This window comes from Varroa jacobsoni, unplaced genomic scaffold (assembly GCF_002532875.2).
Source record: "Varroa jacobsoni isolate VJ856 unplaced genomic scaffold, vjacob_1.0 contig01214, whole genome shotgun sequence".
NCBI classification, from domain to species: domain Eukaryota; kingdom Metazoa; phylum Arthropoda; class Arachnida; order Mesostigmata; family Varroidae; genus Varroa; species Varroa jacobsoni.
The window spans coordinates 29,780-56,957 of record NW_019214598.1 but is presented as its reverse complement, the minus strand read 5'-3'; the positions used below and the strand labels follow the sequence as shown (position 1 = coordinate 56,957).

Below are 27,178 nucleotides of genomic sequence, written 5' to 3'. Positions count from 1 at the left end.
TAGTCCCCCAAAAACCCCGCTTTGTCTTTCTGCTATTTACTAGTTCTTATTTATGCCCTTTTATACTTTTTTCGCATCTTTTCCATACACATGCGTATAGGCCCGGTTTCGAGCAAATTCTGATTCAACGGCGCTGATGGAGGCTTTTTTATTGGTGCAAGATGAGATTGCTGGTCCAAGCAGCACCGGTGCTGAACAAGCCCTGTTAAATCTGTGCCGGTAACTGTTTCGACGTGCTCAGTCAAAACTGTTCAGGTATGCGGGGCATTGGTACCATATCCTGGCTACCAATGCCTCGCATCAGCGGCTTGTAAACACTTGCTTGGCAACTTGCTAGCGACACATCCTCTTCTGAAGCGCTGCTGCTGCTAATGCTGGTAGTACTGCAAATGTCGCTGTAACCCCACAACTGCATAGCCTCTTGGCGTTGCTTGTCGACATCCTTTTCGAGTAGCTGAGCTGCAGGACATTGCAAACGGTAGAAAGCTTGGATACAGCCTTCGCGAGGATACGTTGTCCAGTGCTAAAGTGTGTCTTTATGTGCATTCTGGCCTGCGTTTGTTTGCCCACCTTTGTCTGAAACCCGGCTGCAACGGCTATACGTCTTAGAGGTGATAATCGGCCTGTTACGATTCGCTCCGTCATGGCTTCAGTAACCTCTGCCTGGTAGTAGGGCACTGATAGTTCCAAGGGTCGCGACGCTTCTTTTGTACAGCCCGCCTCCTATTTCAGCTATAGATCAGTCCCATGGAACTGAATTTACTTTAAGCCAGCCCTCGCTGCCTTTCGAACTCTTCCACTCTCCGAGCAACGTCTGTTATGTAAAACTTCTCACTGTCGCTCGACATCGGACTCCCCTTCGTCGCAGCGAAACGGAGGCTGGTAGAAAGACCATCGTGGGTGGCTATTTGAAAACGCTTATCGGCCAGCAAAGGAACACAGATGTTTGGTCCTTTTTAGTTGGCGGCCGCAAGACTCAGCCCGTACAGGCCCATGGCCCCAAGCCCGTCATAGCCTTTTTGCACGTTCTGTATGAGCAGCAATTTGCTGTAGTGAAACTTCTAACAAAAAAGAAAGCCCGTCGCGATAGCGCTACCGACGATGAATCAAGCGGACGAACGCAAGAGAAAAAAGGGTTCTATTCAGTGTAAGCAGTTACTCACAGGCAAGGATATATTTGGGTTGGACGACAAGGGCGGTCCGGGTTGCCGAAGCGACAAAACGTTAGCGACCTTCAGTTCTCTGATATGCAGTAGTAGTGGTAGTATAAAAAAGAGCTGATTAGCAAACTAGTAGTAAATACTATGCGTGTTGAACGTATACACACTGAAGCTGGACAACGTGACAAAGAAATCTCTGTATCGGATGCCACCGAGCCATACTGAACAACGTAGGATAGTTTCCTCTTTCGCTTGCAGTAAGGCTGACTTCATATCAAGAAATACGATTTTTACTCTATATCTAACTTGTAATAATGATGTGAGATAAAATGAAAAAGATTGTATAAGATAACAAGATCGAAGGCAAAAAGAATATCTACATCTTGTAACGGTTTAAGAATAAAGTTAGAAAAAAAGCGAAGTGGATTAATGAATGCCAGTATTACATATACACACTTCGATTAGTAGTTGCATGCACAAGCTCCTTGTTTGAGTCAAATACTAATCGAGCAGATTAACATGAGCATCGACTTCATTTCTGGCTGACATCGGTCCCATCTTGAACTTACTTCGGCCGCATTTTGTCCATCGCGGCGGTGAATTGATTTGTCAGGAGCAAGTGAAGACCCTCACAGGTCTCATCAGCAGCATCGGCAATAATGGAACTACCTGGTGGGTTTTCATCCTTCGAGCCCATACTCGACAAATCAGACTCCTTGCTCCCAACAACACCGTCGAGGGCCTGAAATAGGACGAAAGGAATCAATTTTAATCACTTCAAGTGACCTGTTTTAGCGGATGCAAAAATTTTGTCAGTCAAAAATGCTTACTACAGTAGACAAATCACCGAAAAAAAGCAAAAAACATTTGCTGTGTTGCCAGCCAGGAAATTAACTGCAAAACTATCAAATTATACTAATTGCAAACTTCAGTCAATAAAAATCTACGATCGTAAGCTCAATATTTAGAGATAGTGTAATAAAGAAAAGATTATTGATAGTATCATTATAATGAAAATCATAGTCAGTTATACTGCTTATTGACTCTAGTGCGTAACCGTTACTGAAAAATGGGTTATTTGTCATGTGACGCTCTGCGGGATGTCACTCAAAGTAGGCAGAGGTGTAGTTTAACAATGGTCATAGAGAACAGGTAGGGCACCTTTAATTAAGTTGGTCTCATTTTTTTGTCATTTGGTTCACATAAAAAGAATTTTCTTTAATGGTCAGACTCTATTAGCTTCTGTGAGGTGGGGGGGGGGGGATGGATGAGCAAAGACAAGTCAGAGGTCATTAAGACCCGCAGCCTCGGGAGCACGAATCAAAGGGGGTAGGGGGACAAATTTTTGAGAGCTCCGAATGTAGTCCAGGTTCGTGTGATCGCTCAGGTTTTCAGATGTTCCAGCACTACCGCACTGCTGTCGCTGTCATGTCAGATCGTCTTGCATGGCAATTGCAGAAGCAGCTACAAGAAATCGATAGCTTCACTCACATCTGCTTACTCAACTTGCTAACCACTGAATAGTGAAATTACTTTGTTCTCTGTTAATCCTCTTCTACTTTTGTTGGCCCCTGGGCGATCCCTTGATTTTTCGTTGCACCAACTCCATAAAAGTTCATGAAAGTTTGCTAGTTCCCTACAGACAGACTTCCTGAGGTATACTTGTTAGCGCCATCGGTCGAACAAAAATCAGATAGGGCGAGCTCCGGGCGAGGTTGGGAGCTATACCTTACCGACAATTTCGCTAGCCTTCTAAGTCTTCCTCAATTGAGGCTTAGCGTTTAACTCAGCACGGACTCAGTGGAAAATTGATGCAAGTAACTACGAGATATTCACAATGTAAGTGATTTGCCAAAGCAAAAAAGAAGGGCTGAAAGCATGGGTCGTCGACAACACACCTTTCGTCGTATCTATTCGATTGCTCACATATAACGGTTCCTAGTGCCTGCTCATTTTACGCGTCACCACGATATCCATTTTATTGCCCACGCTCTTATCGAGTAGAAATCGTAAAACACATTTTCCGTTTGAGCCTTCGTAAGGCCTCTGCTTATTTGCATACTTAAGAGAAAGAAGGTAAGATAAATACATTCGAGCTAATACAATGGGGTATGTACTTAACCAATGGCAACGACTGTTGTCTGTCGACAGTCCGTTCCCTACCTTGTCTAGCTGGTGTCGTCAGAAACTTGAGCGCGCCTGCCCAGTTTAAGCTTAGACGTGGTGTTCTCGCTTGCGTTTCTATCGGAACACGTAGGAAGTGGCGAGCAAATCCATTGTCCCTGCCCGTACTCGCTCGATACTAATATAATCACACCGTTTACTTAGCGAATTTACGAACAATGGAGAAGATTAAACTAGAAATACTAACCGAACAGAGGTTTGATATTGAACAACACCGGATTCAACAGACGCGGCACCAGCAGCTCAAAATGGTCCTAGACCCAGTAGAATTGATAAAAGTGAAAGCGAATAGTAATCCTTCGTTGTATGCCTTCGTACATCCCTACAGCATACCCCAAGAGAGCGACGGATCACGAGAGGGACAGTTTGCGACCCAATAGAGAAATCTGCGCAATTTAGAAATTGGTTCGCAGCGAAGTATTGGCTGACTGGGGTCAGTGACCGCACCCCCGTTTCCCCGACAGGGGGAGTGACTTGCTGCGTTGTTGTCGATGAGCCAGAGTCGTCCGCTTTAGACACTTCTTCTGCTCTTCACCTCTTGTTCAGAAAGTAAGACAACCTGAATTGGAGAGGTGAGTTTTTTTTTACCTCATTCCTACTGACATTTCTGTTTCGAGAAACAAAACATTTCATTATTTCCAGGTAGCAGTCGCTTGGAACCCTACATATCTAATAGGTCCCTTAGCTTGCCTTATGTAGCTATGTTAGGATCTAGTTGTGGCTATTTCTTGGGACACTAGTCGTAAGTGCACTAGCATTGGTCACTGAACTATGGAATGGCTAGTTCGTACGTTGCGATACATGCATAGAATCGCCAATAAAACTACTAATATTCTTACTGTTTTGTTAATTTGATTTGGCAGTCTGAAATGGATTCATGCCTACGATGAATAATTTCGAATTGCGTTCAAAGTAATATCTTGCTCTGTTCAACCTGCGGTGGCCTACGACAATTATCAGAAGCTCAAATCACACAAGGTTGGCCACCACCTAAGAACAACATACATAACATAAAGGAACAAACAATGAAAGGAAATACTTATCCGATGCCCACGTGTTAGCCCGGGAGTGGCTAAGAACCTAACATAGAGATATCCTTTGCCGAGAACGAATTATCGTTTGTTACTACGTCTCAATCAATCCACAGGTAGATGCACTTGATTTACTTGTCTAAAGCCTAATTAAACTAACAGTTCTTGCTTGAGGCGAGTTTGCTGCCGGTGGCTGTCTCTTAAGTGGCAACGTTGGACAATCATATTTTTGGAATATGAATGAGGATTTTATCACTGACGATCGCAACATGCGCTAGAGAACAAGCAGAACTTAGAAACAATGTAAGTGTTTCTTAGATTTTTTTTTTTAGAATTTGAAGAATCTCTTGAAGGTCTTATGCACAACGCTACTGTCTTTCGCCATCCATTATCGGATTGGGTATTTTAACCTTGTTTTGTTGGGTTATCCTTGAGTCAAACCGTGTCATAAAAGATAGCTACGAAAGGCGTCAACAAAGAAGGAACGAAGATTAAGCTGTCCTGTAATGCTCAAGTTCGTATGGTTGATTTAGTTACAGCTTATGAGGACGTTGAAAGAAGGAGGCTGGAAATATTTTCATATAAAGGACTCGGTTGATACAGAAGACAAAAAAAAAGCCAGTTTTGCTGTAATGCGGCTCATGTCGTTTAGACAAATGTTCAAGTACATTGCCTTGTTAGCAGACCAGACCTATACCAGTCGTGCAGAGGGACAAGCCCGTTTGTGATGCATTTCCCCTTTAGCAACTCAAGTAAACAATACCTCTACTGTTCTGTAGGTGAGTGTGCAGCAAGAATACGTCTACATAAATATCTACTTGAGGTCTATATTTTTACTGTTTCCTGAACGATTGTTTGCTTTTCTTTCACGTAATCCAGCTCTCTTCGCGCACTGATTGCGAATCAAACTGTAAACGGGCACCCGAGGAAAAATTCGGTGCGGACATTAGCGATAAAAAGACGCCCCCTTCATATGAGACACTGGCAATGCCACTTCTCGGTAGGCTGTCGTTCACTGCCTCAGCCAGGTCTTCCATTGTTCATGGCAGACATTCTAATTGATGTCGAGAAAGTGGCAATAGTCACCTGACTGCTAGACATCCTATTCTAGTTTTCTGTATGCGGCTTCGTGGCCGAAATGCCCCCAAAAGGTGTAAAAAGTAGCAAAGCGAAATTGAGAAGGCTGTCGGAACGTTCTCGCTAGTCGAACGATGTTTTGCAAGCTATCCAAGTATAGGTACGCCCGCCTGCCTTTCGTGCCCCCCAACCTCACGATTTCTTTCCTAACTTCAGTGTCTCATAAGATTTCTCCCCGGTGTATGCATGTGTCCAGAATTTTTTTCAGTAGAGATTTCAGTTCGAGGTGATATAGATATATTAAGGATCCGGCAAAAATAAACAATGCAGTCCTTAATTGTATTTGGCCATATGTTGTTCTTTAGCACGCGTCCTGACGCGTACTGAACACAAGCTGAGGTGGCACTTATTACTGACAGACAGTCGTGCCCCGCTTTGCCTGTTTGGCAGCGGGAAGATCAGAAATTACGTCGACGTCAACTGAAAGACGAATATAGCGTGTATTGCATATAGAAGTGTCTACGGCGACCTTAGATATAGCCAACAAATCTGCAGAGTCTTATCCAAAGGTACACGTTACTGATATACTGGCGCTCAAATATTCTGACACACGTAAAATGACGTGCCGGGGCACCGATCAATCGAACTCAGCAGTGTTTCTCTTATATTAAACAATAATTATCAGCGAATTCACAATCGAGAATTACCAACGAATCAGTATTTACGTATGATTGTCTATTTGGTGCTATTCTGATCTGCGACATATTTTTACATGGGTATATGTATATAACTTTTCCTATTCATACGTTATTTACTCGACCGTAATTATAATGGTTTATATGAGCTAACCGTATATATACATCAAGGAGTAGCCTCTCTCATTTGGTCATACACTGCACGTGTTATTCAGGCAGTTAAATATATGATGTAATAGAAAATACGAATAGAGTAAAATATAATGAAGTTTTGTATTGTGACAGCATTATAGTGCACCTAAGTGTAAGTTACGCTAACATTTTCGTTGGACATCAACACGCACATATACGCGAACGGGGCAATTGCGGTGAAGATAAAATATCGGATTTGAATTGTAGGGATCTCTGTGGTCAGGTACACTAGATATCCAAGCACACAGACGCCACTGAGCGAGCTTGGACTTAGAAGCACTATCAGAAATCATCCATTGTCACCGAGCGCGAATGTCAGACGAATTGGTTCGGTACACGATAACTGACTGGGCAGTATCAAATCAGTTGGTTAGGTAACGTTTTAATCAATAATACTGGACAATAGCAGTTTAAAGCCTCGTTCCACTACTATCTATCGAAAGCTAGTGAGTAAAACCTACCTGGAAACCAGCACAAGTAAGGCTCACAGTAAGGTTCACGAGGCAGATAAAGCACAAGGAAGAACCTATTCAATTCATCGTTACAGCCACTCGCAAAATATTAGCCGTCTTCGAATGTTGATACCTGTTGTATAGGACACGGCATCATTTGAGTGAACTCTATGTGTCATTTCGTCAGTTCTACTTGTTGGGCCGTTGGCCGTCGGTGGAGAATCGCCGTTACCACCTTCACTAAAATTACCGTCAGGTAAACGGCTGCCCTCAAACAATTAAGAGGCTCATTTGGTTTTCTACCATTATTCTCTTATCCACGTTGGCACTCAAGCGTGACAGCTCGTTATTTGGATGATGATCCATGTGTTGAATTTGTTAGCCGTTTAGCCTTCAACATAGCGACCACCGCAATTCTGACGGACCACTCGTTTGACATGGGGATGGTCCATAATTTACAGGTAGATTTATCCCCTTATACACCTTACAGTATAGAACGCGATTTGTCTTAAGGCTATCGATAAGACCAACTTCAATCTCGGCTTCAAATAGACAGTCAGCGAACACCTACGTTTGGCCCGAACCAAACGTATGAAAAAATCATAGATGATCAAAGTGAATTATAGGCCGACAATAGTGAAAGTCGATCTCATCGGTAATACGTATATACCGTGAGGTGCAAACGACTTCGCAATATAGCCTCTGCGAGAACCATTTGACGGGACGCCACTCCAAAACATCTATCCCAATGCGTCAATAGAAGATTCTTATAACTACTTTTTCTTTTTATCAATCAATAAGGTAAACGCATTAAAGCAGTTAGGAATACGTGTAATCCCGTGAATACGTGCAAGAATACGTGTACGGAATACATGTAAGACCCAAGGGTCTGAACAGCTCGAACGGGTAGCGGTGAAATGCCCTTGGCTACAACCTACAAATACAGTAGTGTGTCGGGGCAAAGAACTTAATGGACGAGTTGATAAGATTGCCATCGCGCAAGGCGTTGTTGCGCGATGGCAACCTTATTGTCTAAACAATAACCTTACCGCCACCTATAACCTACAAGATTTTTTCAACTAAGCGCTATACATTAGCGAGTAGTCATTCGTGTTGACAATTGCTTTGTAATTATGTTTAGTTGTCCAGCTGGTATGTTCTCGATAAATGATACGGTCTCTTATGTTGCATTGTCCCCACCTGCTTAGAGGGCAGGAAAGTTATACCGAAGAACCAAGATGGGTTTCAGGGGAGTACCCGACAAAGACAGTATGCAGTGTTCTGATGGCGAATATTGAAAAAGCACTTTACAGACAACCACCCCCCCCCCCCCCCCCCGTACGCGATGGCTGTTGATATCCAGCCCCAGTCCAACTCTACACGCAGAGACCTGGTTCTTGGCGTATATGAATGCATCATGAATAATGCTCGGGTCTGCTGGATGCAATCGTACAGAAGAATAATATAGGCATTGCTAAATAAAGCATAAATATGATGAAGTTCTTCTTTTTGTCAAACAATTGGCCTGGCCGTAGGTGATAGTTTGAGCCGCCTTCTGTTTTTAATTCTACGTTACACAAAATTCTACACAGAATAAAAAGCCAAAGGAACCTCTTGTAAGTTATGCTCTACGTAGATCAGCGAGTAATTTACAGTTTCGAAGGATTTCAAATACAATAGGCTTTGGTTAGGCTCCATATGGCAGTAAGAGAACTACATTCAGCTACGATCAACCTGGATAAGACGGAGGAAGTAAAATGCAGGAGAAGGGGCAGGACCACAGCTGACAATACACTGTGTATCGCCGGATCTCTTCTTCAATGCGCTAACTGATTGCCATATCTCGGGTTATTCGTTTGCTGTAATGGTCACAGCCTCAACTTGCACATCATAAAAAGATGCAGAAAAGCGTGGGCCACGTTATTGTGCAGTAACGACCTTACGTCGCATTTCTCCAATGATAACCCTTCGCCTATTTTATAAAGCAACGCCGGCAGCGGCTTACGGTGTAAATATAATTTGGGAGAACCTTACAGTAGACAATCTTGGGCTGCTCAATCGAATGAAGACCTTTCGCTTGAAGTACGCTCTAGGTCTTCATTGTATAGTTTGAAACCAACTCATTTACTCTTTATCTATAGCCTGCTGCTCAATGATAATCTGAAGTCTTGTTTGAGGCTCTCGGCCGCTGACATCTTGTTTGCTCGGGTCAGCAGGTAAAGAAAAAGTTCGTTGAACTAGACAGTATATTTCCCAGCACGGAACTGATTAGAAACAATGGTTAGAAGGGATGGAAAGGGGCAAACTACCAGGTATCCACACGTTTTGCGATTCATAGTTCCCACCACAAATTATATCCATGTGAACTCTTCCATGGCCCTAGCGCAAAATGTATTTGTGATGAATGCGAGGAAAGCTGATTAATATCACAGAGGCTACTGCCCTTTGGCAATCTCACTCGGGGGCTTCGTACTCTGATGCTATAGCAGGCTATTCCGTGAACTTCTATTTACTTTGAACTTGTTATCATCATGGGAATGAATGATCATCGATCCTGCAATATACGTGTATATATGTATTGTTGTTGCGTATTTCTATGCAAACATTGTTGATTATGTGTCATCAAAAATGTTTGTTTTAATGTTATTTTATTGCACTGTAGTTTAATTAACAATGATATTGATATTCATTGCGACAATTGATTGGGGTGAGCATGACAAATCGGTCGAGTCAGAGCCAATATGATAAACAATGGCCGCCGCTCCAGCTAACAGCGCCGCGACATTTGTGCAGAACAGTCGCGCACACATTCACAATAACAAGACAAATAGCGACGGTTGTTACAGCGAAAAAAAAGCCGCGACCGCTAGTAAAGCTGTCGCTGCTGTCCCAGAAAAATTATTGAGCCAAGAAACGCCAGGGGGTATCTTGCTTTGTCTTTCTCTATTGTTTCATTCCGGTTCTCTAGGGAAAGGACAATTCGTTCGTCCCGCCATCTAGAAGGGTCATTCTACTGACGAGCCTACATTGCGAATTCTTGTTTTACCCCAAGGGCTGAGGAGCGCAACACTCGCGAATAAATAGATAGTTGTAGAGCGAAGACAACCTCCATTGCTACATAAGCCAACAGATCAGCTTTCTCGGCAGCAGAATCGGTCGCTCCCTGATTGTAGTGGTCCATAGATGGTGACTGTTGGCGTGTTCGCACGCTGCCGGCATTTGGCTTGTCTGCAGTTAGATAGCTTTGATTGTGGTTCGACGACGCAACGGATAGCTTCAAGGTTGCCGACTGCGCCATCACTGTCCACTTTGTACCCTTTACATGCTAGCATACTCCCAATTTTCGTACTGATCCTTATGAGGTCTCTAGTGGTAGCAGTCATTGTGCGGTGGGTGTGGCAATCACAATTTAGACTGGATGCTTTGGTTCCTATTTGTTCTCGGCCTTCACTGTTTCCTCCTTGTGCACCCCTTGATATGCTACGGTATTCTATGATACTATAATACGCCGTGCCAGCAGATTTCACCCTTTTTGGCCTTCACCCTACGGTTCTCGCAGCTATAACGATGGGTAGCGGTGGTTGCGCCCGTTGCCGGGCGCTTCCCTTCTCGTTCCCGTGTCTGCCTCGCTCAGATTGTTATAGCGATGGTAAGACGTTGTTGTCTTTGTCGTTATCGTGCCAGATGTCGTCGTAGAACGATATAATGGAGACAAAAGGACCACAGGCGGCAGTTCGAAATCTGCCAGTGCCCACTGGATCTAATCACGGCCTCGCTATCGTCCAGTTTCCAAGCACTGTTACCCCCTGAACGATCTCCATGATATTTGAAACCAATTTAGCTGGTTTCGCTGCGCTATCCGCGATGCGCAACGTCGAACTCGTACCCGACCCGCGGCAGCGTCAAACACTATATGGGACATCAACACTTATTAGAATGAGTGCAGCTCTCTGCGTCCCTTATGTGACTTTAACCAGCGTCTTCGATGTTGCTTAACCTGCGTTGCATTTCGCTTAATGTTCTTCTGCTAATATCTTGGACCCAACAATGCAGACGACGTCGGCCGCTTTAATAGTAATACTAAAAATGCTTAGACTGAACGATACTTCGAATATTGGCTACAGTCGAGGCGCATTATTTAGAAAAGAGACGGAAATACACTGGTCGGTCGACTGTTTGTTGCTAACGATGAACTTATTATGATTTAAGTTGACCACTGCCCAGGTAGTCTACCGACTCTTCTCCGTTTACGTAGGCGAATGCTTTACCTGCTGTAGACAAGACAGATATAATATGGTTTGGCATTACAACAACCCGTAGAATTAGTTTCGAACATCTGCATTGCCAATATTACTTGATCTTAGCGTTCGCTTTTGACGGCGTCCTATAACAGTACTAGTAAAGGTCCCTGTAACCTTTGAACTGTAATTGCTACTGGTTTCTCTGATTGTAGATTAAATAATAAGGCCACGGCGAAACAACCTGTTGGAATAGTTAGTCTACTTTAGGCGAATTTTTGCTGTAGAGAGAATTTTTTTTACAATTACCCTATCGAAAGAATAAAAGCTCAACTTTGTAAGCCTGTGTTGTATGAAAAGTAAAATATATTAGTATTTCTATTTTTAGCTACGTAAATAAAGAACGAAAAAGAAATCACTCTTTATCTTATAGTTGGCTATTTAGAAAACCGTTTTTCTTTTGAACGTTTTAAAAGTAATAAAGGTCAATTTCGTCGTCGAAATTGCGTCTAAACTTTAATTCGGCCGTTCCCTTAAACAGGTCCAGCCGACATGTTTATCTGAGTAGGTCTACGGGATCCTTTCTTTAGTCTAGCTATTCTACTGCCTGCAGAATTGAGTATCGGAGTGTTTCACGGTTGTTCATCATGCTTTCCTTATAGACTTCGGTCGACACGTTGAGCTTTTTGGGGACCAACGATCTTAGATTACCGTTGCGACCCAACACTCGCTACCTCTTGTCCAGCGCTTTCAATCTCGATATGATAATGGACTCCATCCATCCCGTGGAATACAACAGGTTAAGGGGCTGCGCACGGGAGAAAACGATGGTCTGTGTGTCGGTGATGATGTCGGTGTGATTTTCGGCACACTGGATAATGTCCATGGGGATGGTGAGCTAAGCTAAAGTTAGAATTAAATGACAAAAAAAGAACGCACGTTAGCGGCCCGAACAATGGGGATTATTTTGCGATCTGTACATGTATAGAGAAGTATAGTCAATTGATGCACAGTAAACGAGCTACTAGTGGATATCAGATCTCTATAAAATTTAGCAAAATGTGTATATATAAATTTATGAAGGTCATCCCAAGACACTGGGGCCAGTTACTCAAGTTTATTTAGAATATTATTTTACTGAATGTATGAAGAATATATTTAGCTGTACATTCGCAAGACTTTTGGAAAAAGATGACAAATTTAATTTCCCATAGAGCAAAATCCTTGCATCATCACATACTAGCACGTCTTAATGAGTATCTTTGCTGTTGTATGATTGTTTTGCTATATGTACGTCTTGATGAGGACGAAGACTAGACATTGATAGGCTTTTTCTTGCAGGGATATTTTAGAGATAATCCGCCGACATCGAAGACGGAAGGCACAACAGCAAATAAAATTTTTGTTAAAGTGACTTAGTAATCCACAATTATCTATTAGGACCATAACCATTTTGACCACCTATGGTACGAAGAAAAGTTCTGTATTTCACGTAGACTTTTTTGCGAGAATAAAGACTAAAATCTTAATAATTTAAGGTGTGTATACATCTTATTGCGGGTATACCCTGTGTTTGTATATATATTAGATTGTTGCAAGAAATTTGGCTGACTTTGAAATTCAAAGTTCGCGCCGCTAGCAGATGAAATTTTCTAGAACAAAAGCGATTGACTTTTCTCCAGGAGAACTGAGATTAGAAGAAAAACAACTTTTAGCTTTGAAAATCAACACTCAGTGGTCAAAGTTTTGTTCCTCTAATGCTATAGCGCAGCGGAAATTCACCGAAGACTGATGAATGCATTAGGTCAGGAGGCATTCATCAGTCTTGCATGAAAATGTAGTACATGATATACAACCGTGTAAAGAATAGGGACTGAAGTGTGAAAGTCCGACGAGAAGATGAGCAGATGTCGCGACGTAAAGGATACGAACGCATCGCCACAATCGACGAGACTTTTCGACGACGTAAACAGAGGTTGAAGTCTGTCGGTCAAAATTAACTTTTCACATGCAACGTCTTACAGATTTATATCTCAAGCGCTAAAAACGTAGAAAATGAGTGAAATATGGGTTCTCAGTGAATCAAGTTTGGGCCAGTGAGAAGTAAGCGTGGTGTATTCTATGTATAGTTTGCGGAATATTAATTAACGATAAACCCGCCTAAATTATCTGCTTGCTATAAGCAAGGCATGATTGAATTTTTACTGCCAGCAAGAGAGAGACCAGGCGAAAGAATGGCGTCGTATTAGAGAGAAACTGAGTTCGATGTTAGTACCTAGCATATATGGTGATGGTAGCACTTGGACATCGAGTTCATTTGCGACAATAATATACTTGTGAAAAAATGAATGCAGCCCGCTATTTTGAATTGCTCAAAAAACTTATAACGAACGTAGGCAGTCAGATTACTTAACGACGATGCAAAATTCCGTCTCTACCTCTCAGTTTCTCAGCAAAGGAATATCCATCGTTGGGAAGCGTATTCTATTATTGATTTGGTTTTAAAAGCCCTGTAAAGGAATGACCTATGAGAAGGCGAATGGTGGATATATCGCTGAATAGAAGCTGCTAGAGCGCCAAGACACAAGTATAAACAATAAAGGACAGGATGGTTCGTATTAAAAGATCATCGTTCTAGCCCAGTTAGTCCAAAAGTTTCAAAGTCCATCGGATTTGCACCGTTCGACTATTTTTTTTCTTTGGAAAATCGACCTGTCTAGTAAAATTTATCCAGATTTATTTATTACATATGTATTCAAAAATACCCAGTGAAAGCTTAATTTTCCAAAAGCCTCGTAGTGGCAGGAGGCAGGCAGTGAAATAGAGGTGTCTTCATCACTATGCAGTTACTATGCATTGCACAGCTAGCTGCCATGGACGCGGTTACTATTGCTGGCAATAGTAAAGCAAAAGCTCACACCTGATTCGCACGTTTCGTTGTTCAATGGGTAAATTGACAGGGTAATGCGAAAGATAGTTCTACGCTCCTTTTGGCTGTTTATCGTTAAGGGTGTATGGTAATAAGTCCGTGCGCAAAGAGAAGCGAACATGAGGTTCAGTTTAAGGGTTTGACTGATTAAAAGTAGGTCCGAAGGTCGACCTGGAGTAAGTTCCGCAAGAGATAAACTTTTAATGCAGTTTCGAGATTAACACTTTCTACTGATGCGTCGGAAATGAGCGGAGACGACGCTGCAAGACAACGATGGAAGATCTAGGGGAAGAGGTTAGGTCGGCCTGGTCACACAAGGGAACGAAGGTCTTATTGGCTCATAAGCGAGCAAACTCGCCCCCTGTTGTAATACCCCGATGTTAGCTCTCTTGACTGTTGGCTTCAGGTGTAGCAGAGACGCTACCGGCGCTATTATACACATGTTATAAGGAAATGAAGAAAACCAGTCTGCCGGCAGCAAGCAGCAACGTTCGCCGAACTATTCGCAGCAGTCCACAAAGCAGCAATGTTGGATACGAGTCTCGCTACGGTATTGGAGGATGACAGTATGGGCGCGTACTATAAAGAGCAAAACGAGATGAGGAGAACGAACCAACAAGCAAACGCGTCAGCGAGCGAAGGTGTGAAAAAAATGAGAAGATTCACGCGCTGAAGCTGTCGGCAAAAGTAACAACGACGACGAGGACGCAAATGCTTTCGAAAATAACAGCACAATACCTTCGGTCCATTGTTGCAGCCTTTAGAAGAGGAAGTAATTCCGGCACACCCCAAGTAATGGTGTTAGAAGCCTTGTCGTGTGTGCAACCACTTACCGCCATTATTGGCGTGTCGCATGACGAGCTGGACGAATACAGGCTAAGGCATCGGTCGATATCAAACCCCCCCCCCCCCCCCTTGTACCAAGCTTGCTTATGCGCAAACGCAATGCTAACGAGCCCCCAATCAAAATTGAATACAATACATACTATTGGCGGGCACGATTCTATAAAATTTCATTAGAGATATGTATAACGAAGAGGGAACGCATGAACTCAAGTAGAAATAATGTGGTGCATGTACGTCAATGTTTCGAATAATACAAAATAAAGAAACGCGCAAGAAAGTAGATTTTGCAATCAAATACTTGCTGTCTTTTATCCAAAGAGATCAGCTAGTTGTTATTGGACATCGCTTACGAGCAGCATCGATGACGCCTTTGTCGATTGCAACGTGCCCCTCAAATCAAGTCCCACTGCCCGTAAATACTGGTTGTTATTTATGCATTCAATGGATCTAGCCTCACTGTGTGGTTACGAAAACATTCAATATCTTTTAGGTAGCATAGGCCTATATACTAATATACAAGGCAGCTCTGTATTTATGCAGGTATCGCTGAGCCTAGCATTAACGGCCGCCAACACCAGCGACGAGTCAACATTTTTAGTGTTACAGCAACGACTGGATGCATCATTCAACGGTACATTGTCGTCGATCTACGCATAATCCTTCTCCACTACATGCGTCCGAGGACCCCTTGAGACGATGCAAACGTCGAGTAAACGCAGCGCTGAACTGAGCCTTCTACTAGGCCTTTAATTTGTTTACTAAGCAGATCGAGAAAGAACCAGATATATAGAGAGAGAAAGGACGAATATATCTAATTTGTTCTACGCCGTGTTAAATCATCTTGACGCCAAGCTATCGAATATTTCCGTCCTTCCTACTGCGACCGACTATCGCTTGCAGCTCTTTCAGCCGTTCAAGTCTGGTCACGAGTGAGGGTTGTTAAATGGAGGCGCCGTAGTTCCAACGTCACAGTATATACTCTACTCTTGTAGATCTGTTGGGCCGAGCTGAATTTTAGCAAGTAGCAACATGTTCCGCGCCACATCGGCTGCTCGTATTCCCTTCGGTAGTGTGCGGCAATTTCATCGCTCACGATGTCCTGTGAAGCTTTTCTAGATGAAAAACTTATCGATCCTTAGGCCGAACGTGATCTCAGCTGTTTCTGCGTCGACTAAAGATATCGGTGTGCGCGACTAGCGCGACTCTGAGAAAGAGATAACAGGGGAGAGAGGAGTTACGAAAAACCTTCTGAGAACTGCCTGAAACTCGATTGAATGTGACAAACGACTTTGAGAAAGACCCTTCGCCATCTTTGTCGGAAGGTCACTACAGAGGCGACTGGAAGCGACTGCAACTCTTCTTTTACAACAAGGAACAACCAGATTGCAATAAGCTCATCGACCCTCGCGCTGCGCGACAGACGAGGGTGGCTTAAGCCAGCGGCTAACGACCTAGCAAACAGTTCGATACTGGCGAATATTACAGACATCATGATAGGGTAAATCAAGTCAAGCAGGGATGAAGCGGCGTCAGTGTGCGGAACCGTCACCGCTAAATAGAACGAGAAGATCACAGAACCTTGCCCTTTCCAGAGTCCTCAAAACCCTTGTCAAATCCCGGACAGTGAGTGACGCTACATTCGTAAATTGACGTTAAGGGCTATGCTACATATATTGAACAACACATATATGTACGAACGTACAAATATTTATGCCTGTCTGATAGTACCGAACGGACATAGACGTTAGATTGGGTGAGCATTGGTGATAATGGAAATAGTTACCCGATACACGGGTCCAGATGAGTGATGCCGTTGGCTCCTTCGACGTGCTGCTATTTTACATTCTGTTTTTCGATGAAATTGCGACATAGGTATTGTCGTTTGAAACTCTTTATTGCATCGTACAGCATTGTCCACCACGAGTGTCATCGCTCCCGACGGCGAGAGAGGCATCGCGCTGAAGAGCGGGATGGCTCAGCGCCTCAGATGCGACCATGGACGCTCGCTTGTGAACGCTAACTTGCTTGCCTCATATCAAACAGTTTGTGTGGCAGGTGCCTTTAGCTTGTAGTCCGCCACCTTAGCAGTAGCGGCAGCAGCTATAGAAGAAAGTTCCTTTACCATAGCTTCCCTCTCACTTTTCTATTCGCTTGCATTTTCCTGAGGCTCTCCGGCGCGGCCGCGCGCTTAGCGTATAGAGTACTATCGATGGGATAATGGATGGCAGGAACCTGCAGCGCGGCCGGCTGTCGGGCATTCGGCAGATCTGAGAATGGAAGAGGCATTTTCTCGAAGACGGGTCGAACGGGTTCACTAACAGGAAGAGTGCTAACAGAGCGAAAGGATGAAATTACGGGATGAGCCACAGTTACAGCTGCTTTCCGGGACAGAGTCGTCAGAACATAATATGCGACTACTTGTCTTGCTGCTTTTGCCACTGCTGTTGTTGGTTCTCCTGCGTGGGTTGGTGGCCATCTCACGTCCGTTCACGATCGCGTTTTCTCGTCGTTCCGTCCCACCTCATGAGAAGCAGACATATAAGGCTGAGAGTGAGAGGGATGGAACGTCAATAATGGATCGGGAAGCCAGAAAGAGCGAAGGAGATTAGCGTTCGACTTTAAGAGGTAGCGGTCTTAGGGCGTTTGAGCGGCTGGATGCACGCCTCCGTACCGTGCGCCCAAACAGATAAAAGGCACCAGAGTAAAGGCGTAGCGTTAAGACGAGACCGAAGCGAACGACGACAGCAATGGCGGCTGTGGTCGTCGAGGAAGGCCAGGCGTGCGTTGCGGTCTGGTATGCATTGGATATTCGTTCGTGCCTCTCTGTCTAGCGGGTGAAGGCCTGTAGCTCTCGGTAGAAAAAAGCAATTGACATCGATATCTGCTTCCGCTCCATGAGACGTGACAGTAGCAGTATCACTACGGCCCCCAGGAAAGAGAAACATGCGTCTTGCCTCCCGCCAGTGCCGCCGTTCTACGAGACGTCTCAATCTTTCCGCTGCTGCTCCTTTCAGCTCCTTGCAGTCTGCTGCTAATCTCTCGACTCTTTGTGTTTGAGAAATACCATTAAATCCGATGCTCCCGCCCTATTTTGGAACTCTAGCGGTGCCAAGGTTTCGCATTGGAGTCCACCAATTCCGGCACTTCTGCTTTGGCCACTTTCACCGCTACCGTCCACCCTTGCGGTTAACGCCATCCCTTTAAAATGTCACACTCATATTCTCGTTCATACGTCGGGCGAATGGAAGGGAGCTGTCAAATTTCATTCTCTTTGTAAACTCTAATGATATACGAATACTCAGCTGCTGGATGCAGGGCCTTAAGACGCTTTACACATTGACTAAACTTTTGCAATGTAGGTATCCGTCTGTTTGAAAATTTTAGAAGACAGTTTAAAGATTGCGAACTCTTCTTCGTACGGACAATGCCTTAGTTGCTGAAGTTCTTGAACACAAAAAAAAAAGATGTTCATGGCATTTTGTATTTTCAGCTTCATAATTGTCGGCACAATCAGTGTGTGATGACCAATGCGTGTCTCGATCCGCTGCATATTGCGCCCCATTGTAGATAGCACTTGGCTACAACACGACGTATAGGAATTGGGGATCGACTTTGGCCCCATCACTGATCGTGCAGACAAGTTGCTAGCCGGCCTAAATGTGAGCATTATGATCGAGCTACAATGCCAAATCGTATCTAATGCACGTGGCCGGCTGAAATGGATTCAGCTATTTTTGTCCAACCCATATTTGTTTATACTGTTTTTAGGAGTGTGCATCCAACATATGTAGGAGACATCGCCTAAGCGCTGAGAAGAATGAAAAAAAAAGTTAGAAAAAATAATTTAAATCTGTATTACTCCTCTTCTGCTTCCAATGAATGAAACAATAGGCTGTTATATGCCTTCTAGTTAGCTCGTTATGCGGAAAAAAAGCCCACTCAGAATTCCCTGTCTCGCTGTGGGCTTTCGCCGTTACTGCACTTAGCATTTTTCCACCACCTTTTGCCTCTTTATCACCCGAATTTAGATACTAACAGCGCGCAACGCCGTATGGTGCTTAATCGCTGTGGAACGACGTCTTGTTTGTCCTGGAGCAACATAGAGCATACATCTGAAAAGACAACGCATAGCTAGAGAACAAATGACGTCTTGTTATGGTGCGAATGTGTGTTTCAATCAAACTGCTACGCAGGATTTAATTTAACATTAGGGGAATTTGTAAATCGCAAGATAAAATAAAGACAGCACGTTATATTATGTCTTCATTGATAAAAGCGTTGTTTGTATTGTGCCTCTTGACAAACTAAAGCGTGCGGGTAAAATTTTAGAAAAAAATATTAGCTTATTCAGCTTGCTTCAATATTTAATTGTCCTGAGTTAGATGCTCCATTACAGCCCTCTCGTTATCTGTCCTGCCGTTGCAATTAACATATCACTCTGCCACTGTTCATCCGCCGCTCTATTGAGGTTCCTCCGATGCAGCTCTCGAAATGTCAAGCAAGTAGTACGCCATTCAAGAGATTAGGTAAGTCAGTAGTTGAAATGTGCATACTTTCAAAAATGTTTCACTGTATTTTTGAAAAACGCCGTTTTCGACTAAAAATGTTAAACGAAGGGGAAAATCCACGCCTGTACTCACATCAATATTACTTTACAAATGTTTCGTTTGCTCTAACTGACGGAATGAGATTCTGTAGTTTGGAGATTAAGTGGCCCGATGTGGCCCGCTGTACCTACAGGCAAGATCTGCTATCGTAATGTAAATATCTCTACATAATGACACTGTTTTTTTTTCCGTTAGATTAGAAGTAGCAGCAGGGGCGCTGGCAGAGTTGACTATGATGAAAGAACGTTCTTTTCTACCACCTATACGTTTTCTGGGTAGAGAGCGCTGCATAGCATACGTAAGTATTCAGTCTGGTCCGTACTTCACACGGCAGAGACTTTTGGGTTTGTTCGTTTCAATGGGTAACGTGTTGGTCGTTCTGCGTATCGTGATCAGGGAAGGAGGCGCTGAGGGTTAGGGATAGGTGTTGTGGAGCTGCGCAATTTCGTCCAGACCACCAGCAGCTGTAGCGAGCACGAGGCGGTCAGCAAAGATAACGCACACATTGCCAGAATAGTTTCGACCCGTTTGAACTTCTGCCCAACGAACCCAATCTCTTTGGCCTGAACCGTTGCTTTCAAAAACTCGGAACGTCTAAGCAATAGTAATAGCAGCACGAATCCCAAAACAGGCAACACGGCCGAATCCAACGTACAGAAGGAGCGTCGGGCGGCGAAATGGAGAAATGTAAAGTCCAAGGTTCCTTCCCTCTTGCCTCGTTTCTTTCTTTTATTCAGTCCCTTTTTTCCCACAGTTTATACCCACTCGCGCCTGTTTCTAGCACTCCATTTCCACTAATCTTAGTCGAGAACTTAGAGCAATTCTCGTCGAGAGAGTCGACTTCTCGATTTCGCGAGAAAGGCTCCTTGGGGAGCTGATGCTACCAGCGTGGTTCTGCGTAAGCTCGATGGCGTTTGGCTCGTCCGACATCTGCGGTGTGATTTTTTAGTGCTATGTGCTTCCCTCAATGTTCGCTGCGGCAAGTCTTCGCTAGCGTCATCGTCGATGACGCCGCAACTAGTTGCAATCAACAACAACAACACATATTAAATGATTTGCTTTAGTGGGTCATCAGCGCTGATTCAATGTCATCCGTTGAAAACACGTATGTTATCAGACGCGTGTTTATAACGACACGTGCATTGTCTTGCTCTCTATTGTTAGCAACACGGCCCACTAACAGTTATACATATGGTCTTAGTATCGAACAGGAGCGGTGATAACCAGTTAAATGGCCTTCACTCGCTGTCAGCAAGATACACGCTGTTTAGCAATACAAGCATTCTTCGTCAAATTGGAACTAGATAAATGGGCGTGAAATGTAATACAACATTCTTCACGTGTTTTCGACTACGAAGAACTAAATCTGGCGCCCCACGTGGCGAATATACATAATCAGTCGTGACTCTAACCTACCTGAGTTTTAGCGGATCGGAACTTCGGCTAAGACCCTTCCGTTCTCGCCACGCCCTAGACGGACTTGTTCTAGAAGCTGACCAAATGATTCTCTTCAGACTCAAATCCTTTAATTTTCTTGGGTTCCTTCTTCGACGTCGCTGTTTCCTACCGCCGCTATACACTTCGCATCAGGACTAGCACGGATCGACCGCGACGAGGTGTCAGATCCGCAACACTGATCTGACGTATCACACGACATAAAGCGTATATCAACAATCCTATTTCTCACTTTGGCTTCTGTACACTCTTATGCTTACTTCGCGAAAAGTTCATCTTCACAGCAGTAATAGTTGTTGTTAAATCAGTGGTAATAGATTATATCAACAACGAAACACACACAATAGTATCATTAGGTGACGAATCATTAACTGACGACAATCTCAGTACATTTGTATTCACCTTAATTTATTTCTTTTTTTTTTTTTCTTGCCGTTGACTGTGTTCTTCTTTAACGTTTTGCTTAGTTCCCTGTTTCGATTTCGGGGTCTCTTTGCCGATACTTCTACATTATATAGCAACCTAACAAGTACTTGCCTCGCACTCGGTTTATTTCGATTGCTAAGAAAACATACCAGGCTGAAATCTTTCTCTTGTCGCTGTCTTCGTGGGGCGGTTCGAGAAAGATAGATGAACTACACCTCTGTCTATGGGTGATTGCAATATATGCTGATTGATGATATAGACGAACATGGACTTCGGTCACAGCCTGACTATTTCATAGAACTACATTAACTAACTAGAACTACTTCCCGCTGGGGACAAATAGCAGGAATAGAATTAGAATATAACTATTACAACTATGCTTCCGTTAACAGTTTCCTTTATCTCTTCAAAGAAACGATAAATAACTATGCAATAACTTTAGTGGCTTGATTGGTATCAACGGTAGTTAGTGGGGTGCTTATGTTGTACACTATACACTGGACGAACGTCGTTCGTCTAGCAGCATGCCGCGTGAAGGGCCGGAGACCAGCTGTAGCGCCTCAGTCTTCGAGTGCGCAAGGATCTCCCAGACGCACGTTCCGGCGTCACCTTTTATAGCACCCCGACCCCGAGGGCTCGTCACGGCCCTCGACAGTGGCGCCTTCAACGGGCCAATCCAGAACTTAGTTAGCCACGGGTGCTGCAACGCTGTAGCAAGCGGCCATAAGCCGGAAGATTGTGTACCCCCCTTCAATGACAGCTTGCAGCCACTCCTATCGACATATTAGACGAAACAATACGGTGTGAGCATGCTTGCGAGCACAACTACCGACGCAGATATTACCTTTAAACTAAACACCATTTACTGAGGCCAACACAACGAATACTCGACATTGGGCGGTTTAAAGCTTCAACTCTCGATATTTGGGCCGAGTGTGACTTAACATACATGAAACAATACCTAAAGAGTTTTTCTTTCTACCCAGTTTCTTAGAGTCATTGTACTGTCTCAGTGCCTACTAAATTCACAATTCAATCTCAGTTCCCTAACATTACCTGTTGCGGTAACAGAGGACCTACGATCTCACTACCGTTAACATTTCTGCCTGTTAGCTGGTTAGGTATAACGAGTTTAAACACTAAATGGTATCATATATTTATACGCATCTTATAACACATTGATGATATGCGTACTTTTTCTATTTACACGCGTTCGTCAGTGTCTGCTTATTCAGTAGCTAAAACTAGTCTCGAAGCAAACTATAACAGCATTCCTAAGCACTTGCTATAAGGCTAAAAACACCTGCAATCCTGTGAACATATGCAATAGTATTAAAGCAAACTATATACAGCCGCAATGGTTCGAGCTGTGGGCCTGGTCGGGTTTCATAGTCAAATGCGCCAAACCTTCGTATGAGATTGAAGATTGTGTGCGAAGTTAAGCATGCGTAAAGACCTGTGAGAGAATAGGGGCAAAATGTTAGGAAGCTCGTTTAACTAAATCGAAAAACGATGCCCCGCTTTATCGTTCAACTGAACGCGGACTTGGTACCGACCTAGTTTTTCTCCCATTTCTAGGGAGAGGAACGCTTCTTTTCGAAGGCGTTTTTTACCAGCCGATGGCGAACGGAAGACGGCTGTCAAGTCGAAGCCGGCAAGCAATAACGGTATCTCATCCCCTTTTCTAGCATGTTAGACCTGGGTACCACGGCGTAAAGACAGAGCAGAGCATAACAGACTATAAAGGAGCATATAGTTCGTCTGCATGACAACCGTGCTCGTCTTGCAGCGCACGAGAGAATCGAGTGACCTATTGGAGCGAACGCATGGAAAAATAGCGTACAGGACAAATATTTGGAGTGTGAGCTCATATAGTCCTTTAGTCGTGTTTCGTCTTGCCAGTTTGCTGCCGTCCTACGGGTCGGTTTCTGCTGCCGCAGCTGCTTTACTTGCATTCATTTGCCTTTTTTCCTTTAAATAGACCCGCTTCACGGCAAAGGCATACCAGGTTAGAAGATAAAAGCTTGGCAAAAAACACTACTATGATATGATAACTCCAGTGACAGGAAAAAAATGTCAAAAAAACAGCCAATCTGGTCTGCCAAAGAGAAGCTGCACACAACTGTAGCACATTGTTTTGGAAGGACCTTCTACATACATTATCTAGAACAATAAGTATTCTGATCGCCGCGTTTAACAGCAAGAACCCTCCATTAAGAGTGCCAGGGTAGGTTTTCTCACGTGCAATACGTAAAAAGTAATATATTCTATCAAACATGCTGGATATATACGGTCTATTTAATTAAACTTTCTTCCATCTTTCGAGTGTTACTTCCAGTAGTTTTAAGCGTTGTTTTGCAGGGAATTGGCGAGAATTATCGAGCGAAATATCTGCAGACACCGCGTGCTCGCCTATTTGGTCCCGATTCCCGCAGCAAGTCGACGTCGGGTCATCCTAGCGCTGAGCCGTCTAAATTAGTTCGTACTTTCACAGGTCGTGAATCTCGTTCCAGCAGAGAGCCGATTCTTAGCGATTCTCCGAACACTCCTTGCGCGCTCGATAGAAGTGATGAAGCTCCTGGCGATTCTCGTAGCCTACAAATATGGCCGTTTGTTTTTAAGCGAAACGTAGATGATTGTTCGCTCTTTTGCGGTGAGTCCAATTTATGAACATAGTGCACCTTATGTCTAGAATAATATAGAGTATCAAAAGCAAAAAACTTGAAAGAGCGACCCATTAGTTAGGCCACGGTAGTGAAGTGTGGCTCCAAAACTAAGTATATAAACCTAGATATTATAAAACTACCTATAAACATATAAAACAAAGTATATAAACAAGTTGTACCGTACAGTTGACGATTATGATTTGTAGCCGAGTACGGCCGTAGTTCCAAATGTATCTTTTTTTTTCAATGAACGAAAATAAAGCCCAACTATGATTTAAGTTCTTCTAAAGCGACAATTGTCTCACTCTATAGACTTTCAAGGTGATCTCTATTATTTCATTCGTTAGAGCACAGTTTGCTCAGTCAATTGGGGATCGCAAAGAAGTCACATAAATACTACCTGCAGTGAATATGTTATGCTGTTGGAATCTGGCTAGCATAACCAGCGGGGACCGCTTTCTAAACAATTCGATGCATGGAAAAACTTGATATTCTACACTCAAACAGTATACTTAAATGAATAAGTAACGTCCAGTGCAAAAAAAGACCATAAAAGCAGTTCTACATCCCAAGAGAGCTTTGCGTCCATTTCCATGATACTCATCTTATGTATGTTTAACTGCTCCATGGGTCTAATGGGCCAATTCGTCTTCCATTCTTTTTTGTCTGTAAAGGGTAAATACACAAGTAATTCGCCACAAGTCACTCGAGGCTGTGGCCATGGGGTTGAACAAGCAAAACGCGGTTCAGACTAACTTCTTACGATGTTCATTGGGTAACTAAGTGAATCAGTGTTATAATACGTTATACGATTCACATGACTTTGTATTAATTCATAACTAAAGCCGTTAATGATAAAAATTAAATGCAGACGAAGGTCGACAGCGACCGTAACTGCAACTCGAAAGATAAAATAAGCTTCCAAAAGCGCAATATAGGCGCAGCGTTAGGTGGCACCTATCTCGTTCTTCACAGCATCCGATGTGCAAAGCCGAAGCTTGATCCTGCTGGTGCAATCCGCCAATCATTCATACTTTTTGCTAAATAAAGTCCCATTGAAACACACTCGTTTATGTATTAGCGCTGCTGTCTAGTTGAGCAGGAAAAGTGGCCTAGCTAGAAGTTCCTGTAGCTAGCTCAACGGGCCAAACGGTTTAGGCGGACGGGAGATACAGGTTAGAGAGCCCACAGACGACCTTCGTTGCTGCTTCAACACCTCGTTCAAGTGGTAAACACTAGAGAAATTCTATCGGGGAACGATTAACGGATGAGAGGGACGGCGAACAAGTGGGCCGCAATACAATACATCAAATGCCGGCGGACGAGGGGATCGGGTAGAAGAATCTTGGCGTCTGGCTCATATAATATTCATATTTAGAATGCAGAAGCGATAGACCAGGCGCAAACTTATGCGAGTAGCTCAAATCACCTAAGGGTCTATGGGGGGTAAAAGCTGCTGTACCATTGGCAATCATTTGCGGCGTCACTGGACAGCATCGTCGAACGCAGGAATAGTCGCTCCTAAGCCAACACCGATGGCATTGAACGGTCAGAACAATACAAATGTACGACGATCACAACGAGAGAAAGCGAGTGTAAAGTGTTCCTTCCCGACGTCTGAAAAATCCGAAAAAGGCAACAAACAGTGGTCGTTCATCGGTCTAATTAGTTCCAAAACAAGCAAACCAAAGGAAAACAAGCAAAAAAGCGAAGGAAAATGAAAAACGAAGAACAGATGTTCGCTTCTGTGCAAAAAAGTGCCTAACTGCAGAAACGAGGAACTAGAAAGTCGGACAAGCAAACAAAGGAGAATAAAATATATGGGGTATACAACTCGTGGGGTATTGTACATTGCTAAGCGTAACAGCTTTAGCAGCAGCAACAACAATAACGCCGCCGCAAAGCCTTATTCCGGTTAACGTGCTGGTGGGATGATTTAGATAGCGTCGCAGGCGACGTAAGTGTCATCACTTCTGGGATGCAGAGAGACGGGAGGCAAAGAGAAAGGAAAAAGGAATCAGTCGAGGCGAACAACGCAGCCTGGGGTAATAGTAGACGGCAGACGTTATACGAGTGATTTTATCTATTTTGCGTTCTTTCTTTTCCGCACGCGTTGGTCCTACGGAGGATGAAGACCTAAGCAATCAGCTGCCCAGTAACAGCAATAAGGACAATAGGAAATCCAATGCGCCCTGCTCTTGCTTTTGGTTTACTACGCTTCTATGGTGGCGTTTTGCAGGCCCACAGCAATACTACAGACAAAAAGGGCCCTCAAAGGAAAAACAACAATAGGTTTGTTTGTTGTCTATTGCCAGCTGCTACTACGGCAGTTGTAGCTCTGCTTTTTCTAACTTTATCTGCTATTGCTTAGCTGTGGCTACGGTCTCAGCCGTTTCCAGAGCTTGCTATTTATCCATGATAGCATCGGCCTTACCTAAAAACACACTCTGGCGCCATGTTACTACTCATGTTGTTCTACAGCCAGTCGTGCTTTGGCTCTGACTGTACGTGGTTTGGCTCAGCCCGGCCTAAGGCCACTTCGAAATCACCGCTTTCGGAAACGGTAGTGATGGCAAGCCTATGTTAGTAGCGATGATCCATCCGAAGTCAATATCCAACATATGTCGCACCCTCACAGATCTAGCGGCCGAACTGCAAGAACCAACGGTTGTCAGAAGAACAACTATGAGACTTTAAGGAGTAGTGCCGGCAAAACGGTGAAGTCCAGTGGAGTGATGGCCGAGTGCCTATCCGAATGCCCTGGGCTGCTGCCCTGTGGGTGAAAAGAGATGTTTCGGAGTGGCAGAAAAGAAACTGGTATTCTATACTGCGGCCGGGCGGAGTCCGCTAGCATCGAACTGCTACGCGCAAATTACGAAGGCTTTCATTTGACATCTATTGGCCTAACAGAAGGAGCTCTGGCTCCTTCTAGGGGTCGTTTGACTCGGACGAAACTATCCTGCCACAAAACGGACGCATGGTTCAACGAAGCTGATGGCGGCTGTTCAACCGGGCAATTGAGCAGCGAGGTTGTGCTAGTTGTGCTGGCTTATAGTTGCTCCTGTAACTGCTCCTGCCGTCACCACTACGCCATCTTGTGGTTCCCAACCGTTCTTACTGCTACTTTTCCTGACGTTGCTTCTTAATGTGCCTTCCTGGTCCTACAGGGAACCCAAACTAACGATGTGGCAGGCAAGAGTTACCACGGGAAAAGGGGGCC

The 27,178-nt window shown here is 44.0% G+C and overlaps 1 protein-coding gene across 1 annotated transcript in view; it reads right to left on the bottom strand.

Annotated features, from left to right (window-relative positions):
- The window catches only part of LOC111271883 (tetratricopeptide repeat protein 39B), a 61,351-nt gene extending 36,477 nt beyond the window's left edge, over positions 1-24,874 (bottom strand). The window contains exons 1-3 of the mRNA XM_086973091.1: positions 24,359-24,874; positions 20,828-23,980; positions 1,730-1,902 (exon numbers count right to left, since the gene is read on the bottom strand). Coding sequence (XP_086829217.1) covers positions 1,730-1,857 — 128 coding nt within the window. The 5' untranslated portion in view covers positions 1,858-1,902; positions 20,828-23,980; positions 24,359-24,874. The remainder of the gene's footprint in view (positions 1-1,729; positions 1,903-20,827; positions 23,981-24,358) is intronic.
- Between the last annotated feature and the right edge of the window lie 2,304 nt (positions 24,875-27,178).